Source organism: Dendroctonus ponderosae, unplaced genomic scaffold (genome assembly GCF_020466585.1).
Source record: "Dendroctonus ponderosae isolate FM_Combo_2020 unplaced genomic scaffold, Dpon_F_20191213v2 Dpon_F_20191213_676, whole genome shotgun sequence".
Taxonomy (NCBI): Eukaryota; Metazoa; Arthropoda; class Insecta; order Coleoptera; family Curculionidae; genus Dendroctonus; species Dendroctonus ponderosae.
In genome coordinates, this window is record NW_026018894.1 from 1 (window position 1) to 8,644 (window position 8,644).

The window sequence follows — 8,644 nt, forward strand, 5'->3', positions numbered from 1 at the left end:
ACATGTTCATATATAATGTTTTCAGGTGTAAATATGACCTTAAAGTCTCGCCAACTAAAAGTCTGCTCCTTGAGGAGTATTATAGACCAAACTTAACGTATCTACGGCTTGGAGAACAGCTCAAATAGGGGTTTACTTACTCAAATTTGCTGGATAATGGTTGCTGTTTATAAGTACATTTGCCTTCCAGCCTTTTTCCATTCACTATCCGGCACGCGACACGTTGAGACTGGCATGTGTATTTCAATATAAACAGTTCTAATGTTTTGCGGGAGTCGGGCAGGGCAGGGGTTCAATGAAGCTATTTTTGGCAAACAGTCATTCATCCGGATTCTTTTTAACTCGTATTTTATGGAGCAAGCGCCGTTTTATCACAGCTTGTCTCGAATTTTGCATCATGTTCATAGAATAAGGCTTATATGTTAGTTGCGAGGGAATGAGAAATGGAACAAGTGCATTGAAAAACACGGTGGAAGCTTTAGATCCGAAAAAATCGACATTTTTGGTTCATTTTAAGCGATTTTCGAGCGGTTGCGATGTTTGACAAAAATGACAATATTTTGCTAATTTAAGGCTCGAATATCTGAAATATACATATTAAAGGACGTCTTGAGTCGAAAAGAATCCATTGAGCTCAAAAAACACTCTTATAAATTTTTGAATTTTGACCGAAATTTTCCAAGGATTTTTTCGGTAGATTTTTTCAAAAAATACCAAGATTCTCAAAAGTCTCGAATTTTGCATCATGTTCATCTCGAGGGAACGAGAAATGGAACAAGTGCCTTGAAAAACAAGCTGAAAGCTTCAAATCTGAAAAAATCAACATTTTTGGTTCGTTTTAAGCGGTTCATTTTAAGCGAGCGGTTCCGATGTATCCATCATGATATATAAGCTGTGGTTTTATCCTGTAAAATTTGAGGCAGTTCACGGTGGATCGTTGACTTTTCAATGCCAGGAAATTTCGAGTTATGAGCAATCAAAAAACTATTATTTATTTCAATTGGGCGTAATGCGGTTAAACAAACGAAATGCCATATAACAAAAGAAGGTTTATTTTCTTATAAAATATCCAATAACGTAATGAGATGTGGTGTGATGCAAATAGTTCAATTATTGTCGAGTTAAAACCATTCATACTACATCAGCATGGGATGATGTGGCTTGCTGCTCCATGTGGTTGACTATGGTCTGCTCGTCCCCCATTTGGGATGTTTCCCCGATCGACGGCAAGACTGGAAAGGCTCGTTCAATTTTTCTTCGCATCCTTTTCCTTAAGGATTTTGCTTTAAAATCTTCAATTTTCCTGCAAAGCATATTAACTTTGTAACGTTTTAGCTTAAATAAAACGTAGGCTGCGCGCTGCATCCCGACAAAACAGACATTGAGGGCGAAAAACAATATTCGAAAAAAAAGGTTTTTCTATATAGATTAGCCGATTCGGAAATGTAATTTAATTAGGTACTTACTGTTGCCTGCAGTCGATGAAAACTGCCAAAACAAATATTAAAATAATGACTACTACAGCTGCGATAACGAACACCACTACAGTGGTGACTTGATTGGTTTCATTGGTCAGAATTTCAGTTAGAGTCATTTCGGTTTTGTTTTCTTCGCCTGCAAAAAAAAACATTATTCACGATTCAACAGAAAAGTTTTCACACAGACATTAATCTGAGAAGGAACTCATGCTTGGTTGTTTCTCAGAAGTGATCAGATCAGTTCCGTAGGTATTTACATTGTTTTGGTCTGAGGTAGCGATTTCCTCAGCTAGCAGTCACGGTATTTATAGCAACAATCGAAGAAATATTTTCAATTTGTATTAAATTCTGACTGGCTGCATTCGCTTTGTTGAATTTTCGCTTGTGATCAAGGCCGTGAGTTCAAACAATCCGTGTAATTATTTATTTAATAATAAAACTTCACTTTGTCGCGTTTTATAGCGGGTGAGATAAGTTTATTTTTACCACCGGAATCTACTGAGGCGTCTTGTTTTAGTATTTAAGTAGGATTAAGTTGATTCCGGAATCCTTGGAATTTGAATCAAATAAATACTTGCTTCGCCTTTACAAACATTATTCAAATTTGGCGCGCTACAGGGAATGACAGAACTTCTGTGTTGACCATGGAATTTGGTTAGGAACCCCTGTCAGGAAATGTTTGTTTATTATTGAACATTTGGGCTAAAAAGGGCTTTTGTAATTGAATGTTTGTATTTTATAGCACCTACAATGGTATAGTCAAAAGTCGAAAAAACCACTGCAGCAGGAAATCACTAGGCCAAATCAATAGGTAAAGTTAAGAACCGCCACTAAATAACGGACTGGAATGTATCATCACACTGCTATTCTTATCTTGGTATAAAGTAATTATTTATGCAAATGGCAATAAGCAGCTGTATATTTAGCGTTAATTAACAGATCTCCAGCAGCTTGTCGAATAATTTTACACGGAGTGGATCCAAGAATACGCGAAATCCTTTAGTTATTTCAATCTTGTGTAGCCGCGATTAATGTTTCTCCATGAAAAATCAGCGGTGGGTCGCGGATGTTTGTTCCCTTCTTTCCTTAAAACTTTGGATACTTTCATTGCTTTTGATGTTTCCTGGAGGCTTGTCTAGAACGCTTAGAATTGAGATCATTTTTCAAAACTCGGTAATTTCCAACATTTATAAGTCTAGACAAATTTCCGCGCGCGTATTTAAGTATATAAGCGCTACATTTATTTGTTTTGCAATTTCATTTGTTATCCTTGTTCAATTTTATGCCTGAAAATGCACAAATACTTTCACAATGCGCTACTTCGTCCTTTCCATCGCGTGGTACCCGGCTACGACATCGCTCAACCTGATGAGGACAATGGAAAATATCCTGACTTCTGTAGCCAAAAAGGGCATAGAGTAAGTAAAATTTTACTTTCTCTATGCTTGCAGGTACTCACCAAATTGTTCGAAAGTTTGTCGCTCATAACTCTCCATTCGATCGAAGCGCGAAAACGAAACAAATACAAAAAGAACTCGACAGGTGAACTACAGTGGTATTAGAAGGTTTCGCATAGACTGATTAGCAAACCTGACTGGTACATTAATATTTCATTGCTCACTTCATAGAATCGGAAAGTAAATTGGTTAGATAACGACGCTGCAGAACGTGTCTGTGTTCAGTAAACTCAACCATGTGGTTGAAGATCTTCTTGATGCCAGTGGCGGCGCTCTAGGATCTCAACAGGGGGCACCAGAACTTTCTCTATCTCGATCGACCACCTGACGAACTGCCATTAGTAAATATTGTTTTACCTAGGAGAGATTGAATCAAATTAGAATACCTACATTCATTTATTGTTCCGAAAAGAAGATATTTTGAGCATTTATTTGGAATGATTCAATGCACTGATTGCATACGGTTGTGAATGTGGGCGACTCACCTAACGTAGATTACATTTCACGATCGAGCACTCGAATTTGCTGGAATTTCCGATAGTATTTATTGCCTAAGTGACGGGCATATACAATGTCAATTCCCTAATCCAGAAATTTGAGCTGTTTGAATGCGCATAGCTAGCAAGTACCTTTAAACTTACCAGACGCTATTTAACACATCAATTTTCCGCAGGAAAATGGTTTTCTACTTTGAAATCGACGAGGAGCACCTACAGAAGGCGTCCGTATCATTCCAAGAAATCCAGGTAACTGTTCCAGCAATTCCAGTTTGCCATTTACTCCCTATTCTATAATTGCAGGATTTGTTACCCAACTGGGATACGAAAATCACGCAACTTTACAAATACGAGAACAAGGGCTTTTACGAAGTGGTTCTGCTGATCAACGCCCAGTCCGAGGCGGAAGTTAAGGAATGGTTGGAGCAATACGAGGAGAGAAGCAAGTGCTCATACACTGTAGCCTCCACCAGGAAAACCACCGGCATGAAAGTGGGGTTTAAACAGTTCTTAAGGTGCCGCCACAACACCAACTACAAAAAAGGCAGCGGCGATAGCAAGCGGCTGAGTAGAAACACCAATTGTGAGTCTAGAATGATCGTCACGCTAAGAACAGCCACCAGAAAGAAATACCGGGGCAAGCCCGTAAATGCTCCTGATAGGCAGTACCCGTGTGAAATCAGGCTGCTCCCCTGCCACAACCACCCCATCGGATCTGATGAGGTGTTAGGCTGCAGGCCAGTTTCAAAAGCTACCAAGCAGAAATTGGCCAATCTCTTCGATTATGGGCACACTCCATCCACAGCAATGGCATGTTTGAAACTGGAACTGCAATCTAGTCGCGATGACTATGAACACGCTTTAAAGGACAGGAGCATCTGCCCGAAATATCAAGATACCTTACAATTGTTCAATAGTCGCAGTAGAGGAAAAAGTGAAACCACCCGGGAGTTAATGTTGGGAAAGATTCGGGAGTTCAATGAGCAAAGCCCGAACAGCGCAGCCATTGAGTTTGTTGGGGATGAATATGCAATATGGTAAGCCAGCTTAGAAGCTCTTTTCCTAATTGATAGCTGAACCTACTTCAAAGTTACGATAATGATGTTTTTTTTCAGTCTATGCCCGCCCTTGATGAAAAGGGCGCATCAGAAAAGTACCGTTGCTTCAGACATGGTCTTCGTGGACTCAACTGAGACATCAACCCACCACGCATCCAAGGTTCATGTGTTGTCCACCACATTTGAGTGTGGGGCGTTGCCTTTAGGCGTTTTAATAACTTCTACAGAAGGGCTCGATCTTATCACACTTGCCTATAGAATGCTGATGGAATTAGTCGGTAAATTTTGGTTTTTTGCGCTTAAGCCCAATTTGTAAAAAATACATTTTGCAGGAGAATCAATATTTGGAGGAAATCCCGAAGGTCCCCAACTTTTCATGACCGATGACTCAGCTGCTGTCCAAACTGCTTTGCAGATTACATGGCAGAAATCTTCAGTTCTACTGTGCAACGCCCATCTGTTGCAGTCGTGGTGGAGATGGCTGATCAAAGCAGACAATGCCATACGCCAGGACGATCAGCCGTTGCTTTTTCACGATTTTCGCGATATTCTGTATGCTCGTACCAACTGCGAATGCTCCACCATGTATGAGTTAGCCCTAAGCAGGGCAGCGCAATACGGGAATTACTGCGTGCGTTTACGGAACTATTGGCAAATAAAAGAGCAATGGGCGCTATGCTTTCGTCCTCAGCTGGCCAATGGGAGCAATCCAAAAATCGATAGTTCAGTGCGAATAATTAAGGACAGGATCTTCGGACTGATGAAGAAGTTCAACAGCATTCAAATGCTCGATTTTGTCTATAACAATTTCACGCAGTATTATCAGAAGCGGCTACTGGACGCCTCTACAAACCGCCCAATTCAAAACGTTCTGAGCCCGGAAACAACTTTGATCCCAGGCGATATTCTTCACAATATAAAAACGTTGTCAGAGGACATCTATTGGGTTCCCAGTACGAAAAACTCTGAAGTGTTTCACGTAGTAAATGGCGAAGCATTGGATTGTACATGTATTTACAAGAGGTCGCTGGAGATGCTTTGCAAACATATCGAGTGGATCTGCCTTTATACCAAACCGGAGCGATTCCATGTGGAAATAAGTAATATGGAACTGAGGGCAAAGTTTTACATTGCTGAAGGAAAATATCCCAGGCAACAGCAGCTGTTTCCAGAGCGGAGCCAATCATCGGACAACTGTTCAACCGAAGTTATCACCGTATTGGTGGAGGATGAGATTAAGGACGAAGGCGATAGTTGCAACGCGCGAACCAATGATGTGATTATTGAGGAAGGAACTGAGATTGTGAAGAACATCTGCACCCAGTTGACTAGATATTTGCGCGAATCTCCCAATCCAGCTCTCGTGGCTTTAAAGACACTGGAATCCCAACTCCAGGGAGAGTTTCAACCGCTTTGCCATAAACTTTCGAACGACAAAACGCTCTGAAGTTGCTGCTTGTAACCACAGGGTACAGTCTGCTGGGAGAATTCAATGAAGACTGGGTAACGCCGCTATTTGCATTTTGTTTATAATGTTCAACTTTATATATATTTTTTTGAATTTTTACCCTTTTGCAATGGTCAGAAGCATTTTTTGTTTAAGGCTTTAAAGGCAATTTACTGTTGTTTTCCATTTGCAGGCAGTCCGGACCCACTTTGCTGATACAACGACCGAAAGGCGAAATATTGAAGGTATGTAACTTAGCTACAGAATAAAATGGCAATTGGACTTAATAACGCATAAGTGGTCTTATCTTGGTGCATGCACATTACTGCGTAATTCCGTTCCTTGACTGAAAGTAAAAGTTTTGCTATTATTTCTGTTGCGCCAAAATTAATTTAAATATCTCAACCGACTATGATTTCTTCATGTCCAGTTAATGTTGGACTAGTTTGGCCATGGATTCAGCTCTAAGGAGTGCCTTAATGACTTGGCGCATCAAGCGGCGTGTTTTCATTAGTTGAATCATTTACTTTTTATTCGCAGTGTTGTTTCATTATAATCGGATCACTTTTGGACGCTCCTTTGTAACAGCATATGTTTAAATTTGTCGTGCACTTTATTAATAGCTATACAAATTTTAACTTTATTGCATAATCAGTGTCTCGTTATTTTAGGAGTAATTTTTAAATATGAAGTTGTTGAAACTGGGTTTAAGCGTGTCCGGATCTTGCACGATTTTTTACTATCTATTGAAAAAAAATGTTAGATGACGTTATTGTGGGTGAGATAAGATGTCGTCAATCATTACCTCTACTTCTCCTCTACTACTAAGTCRGGMTCAAGTTGCAGATTCATRCYACTTGAACACAATAATGCATTTTTTATATGCTGCGATAAATTTTTTTGGAAATAATCGAGCACTAAAAGGTTTACGGTTACAGAAACACTTAATGAATAGCGCAAGAAAGCCACTTGTGTCGGATAATGGTTTTGTGATGTGCAATCAACAATCAAATTCAACTAAATTCATTGCGCAACAATAACCATCATGCATCCATCGATTGTCGTGTTCAATCCAGCATCACAATCGGTCGTTTGTACAACCCTTTTTTCCTCTTGTGCTGATGGAAAGTTAGATACTTTCAAAACGGTAAAAGGCATTGAAGTGCGGCTGCTGATGTTGGCTGGCTTACGTAACAAGTGCGAAAAAATTGCACTTTATTGTTAATTTAACGAAAGTGAGATGTATTGGAAAGTTACCAGGTTTTTATAGGTAGCGTACAAATACAGGGTGATTCAAAATTGGCGTCATTCCTTTTAATGGGTAATAGGAGCTCACTTGGAGAGTACGAGGAAAATGTTGAAATTTCGCGTCACGGTTAATTTTTTTTACTATTTTTTCTGTACTAAAACACCGCCAGACAACACCTCCAGAGGAATGACGCCATTTTTGAATCACCCTGTATATGTGGATGCTATTTGGTGTTGCAATGGCCACAGAATATATTGCTCAGGATTCATCTTGTAACTGGCATACATTGTTTCGATTCAGTATGTAATTTGTGGAGAATTAAGAATCAATGTTGCGATTTGTATGCATGCTTTTCCATATATTAAAATCTCACTGCAAATAATAGTTTTGTTGCAATAATTTTGAATTTTGTGAATGTTCTGAGAAGTCACTAATTAACAAACAGCTGAATAAAAGCTTTATTCAGCTGTTTGTATAGAAGGGTTAGTATTTCAGTTGATCGGTACCACAATTTGCCGATTACATGGAGTTAAATGGCGTTTTTTTTCTTCCACTTTTCCGAATCGATTTGACATGGAGTTGATTCGTTTTGGTCTGAATACTAATTGGTGTGAATTTCAATCAATCCTAACGCCCTGTGACAATTTTATTCAATTTTAAAACTTTTCCTTCCATAAGGGCCCGTACAAACTTTTTGGTCTCCCCCCTGTAGCTCCCAGGGGATTTTTTTTTTAACCGACCAAAGGTGATTTGTCGTGTAACTTCCATATCTAACCACGTGGCAAGGAATAGTTCGAACAAAAAACTGAAAAAATTATCGCCAAAAATTTTGGTGGGTGAAAACCTTGCTATTTTTTCGAAATTTTACATTTTATTTTTTTTTCTCGAAAACGAAACGGACCTATCGGAAAAAGTTGTTCTTTATAAAATATCGCGCGCGTCGAGCAAATGGATTTTAAATGGTTCGGATGGGTAGATACCTATTTAAGYTTCCTTATACAGGGTGATTCAAAATTGGCGTCATTCCTTTTAAGGGGTAATAGGGGCTCACTTGGAGAGTACGAGGAAAATGTTGAAATTTCGCGTCACGGTTAATTTTTTTAACTATTTTTTCTGTTTTCCTAAAACACCGCCAGACAACACCTCCAGAGGAATGACGCCATTTTGAATCACCCTGTATATGTGGATGCTATTTGGTGTATCAATGGTCAGAGAATATATTGCTCAGGATTTATCTTGTAACTGGCATACATTGTTTCAATTCAGTATGAAATTTGTGGAGAATTAAGAATAAATGTTGCGATTTGTATGCATGCTTTTCCATATATTAAAATCTCACTGCAAATAATAGTTTTGTTGCAATAATTTTGAATTTTGTGAATGTTCTGAGAAGTCACTAATTAACAAACAGCTGAATAAAAGCTTTATTCAGCTGTTTGTATAGAAGGGTTAGTATTT

General features: G+C 39.0%; 2 protein-coding genes and 1 long non-coding RNA gene across 5 annotated transcripts; 1 reads left to right on the forward strand and 2 right to left on the reverse strand.

Annotated features, from left to right (window-relative positions):
- Positions 1-1,034: 1,034 nt before the first annotated feature.
- Positions 1,035-3,020, reverse strand: LOC125505059. The gene is made up of 3 exons (XM_048667999.1): positions 2,938-3,020; positions 1,467-1,614; positions 1,035-1,303 (listed from the first exon to the last, which is right to left on the reverse strand). Exons 1-3 carry the CDS (start codon positions 2,972-2,974, stop codon positions 1,132-1,134), a joined length of 357 nt encoding a protein of 118 aa, XP_048523956.1. The 5' UTR covers positions 2,975-3,020; the 3' UTR covers positions 1,035-1,131.
- On the forward strand, positions 2,111-6,224 carry LOC125505058. 3 transcript variants are annotated; one of them, XM_048667996.1, is made up of 6 exons: positions 2,111-2,896; positions 3,609-3,681; positions 3,736-4,469; positions 4,548-4,768; positions 4,823-5,993; positions 6,131-6,224. In XM_048667996.1, the coding sequence occupies exons 1-5, from the start codon at positions 2,790-2,792 to the stop codon at positions 5,935-5,937; spliced, it is 2,250 nt and encodes a 749-aa protein (XP_048523953.1). In that variant the 5' UTR covers positions 2,111-2,789; the 3' UTR covers positions 5,938-5,993; positions 6,131-6,224. The 3 variants fall into 3 exon arrangements, with proteins under 3 accessions (XP_048523953.1, XP_048523954.1, XP_048523955.1); XM_048667997.1 differs by having other exon boundaries at positions 2,111-2,289; XM_048667998.1 differs by lacking the exon at positions 2,111-2,896 and adding an exon at positions 3,093-3,276.
- On the reverse strand, positions 3,096-3,611 carry LOC125505060. The gene is made up of 2 exons (XR_007281886.1): positions 3,421-3,611; positions 3,096-3,292 (listed from the first exon to the last, which is right to left on the reverse strand). It is a non-coding gene; the product is annotated as an uncharacterized LOC125505060 (long non-coding RNA).
- Positions 6,225-8,644: the final 2,420 nt, after the last annotated feature.

Coding starts and splice junctions, on each gene's coding strand:
- LOC125505058 (XM_048667996.1), top strand. CDS start 2,790: ATGCGCTACTTCGTCCTTTCCATCGCGTGGTACCCGGCTACGACATCG. Junction 2,897..3,608: donor GTAGCCAAAAAGGGCATAGA/GTAAGTAAAATT, acceptor AATTTTCCGCAG/GAAAATGGTTTTCTACTTTG. Junction 4,470..4,547: donor GGGGATGAATATGCAATATG/GTAAGCCAGCTT, acceptor GTTTTTTTTCAG/TCTATGCCCGCCCTTGATGA.
- LOC125505059 (XM_048667999.1), bottom strand. CDS start 2,974: ATGGAGAGTTATGAGCGACAAACTTTCGAACAATTTG. Junction 1,615..2,937: donor ACAAACTTTCGAACAATTTG/GTGAGTACCTGC, acceptor TTTTTTTTGCAG/GCGAAGAAAACAAAACCGAA. Junction 1,304..1,466: donor TTCATCGACTGCAGGCAACA/GTAAGTACCTAA, acceptor TATGCTTTGCAG/GAAAATTGAAGATTTTAAAG.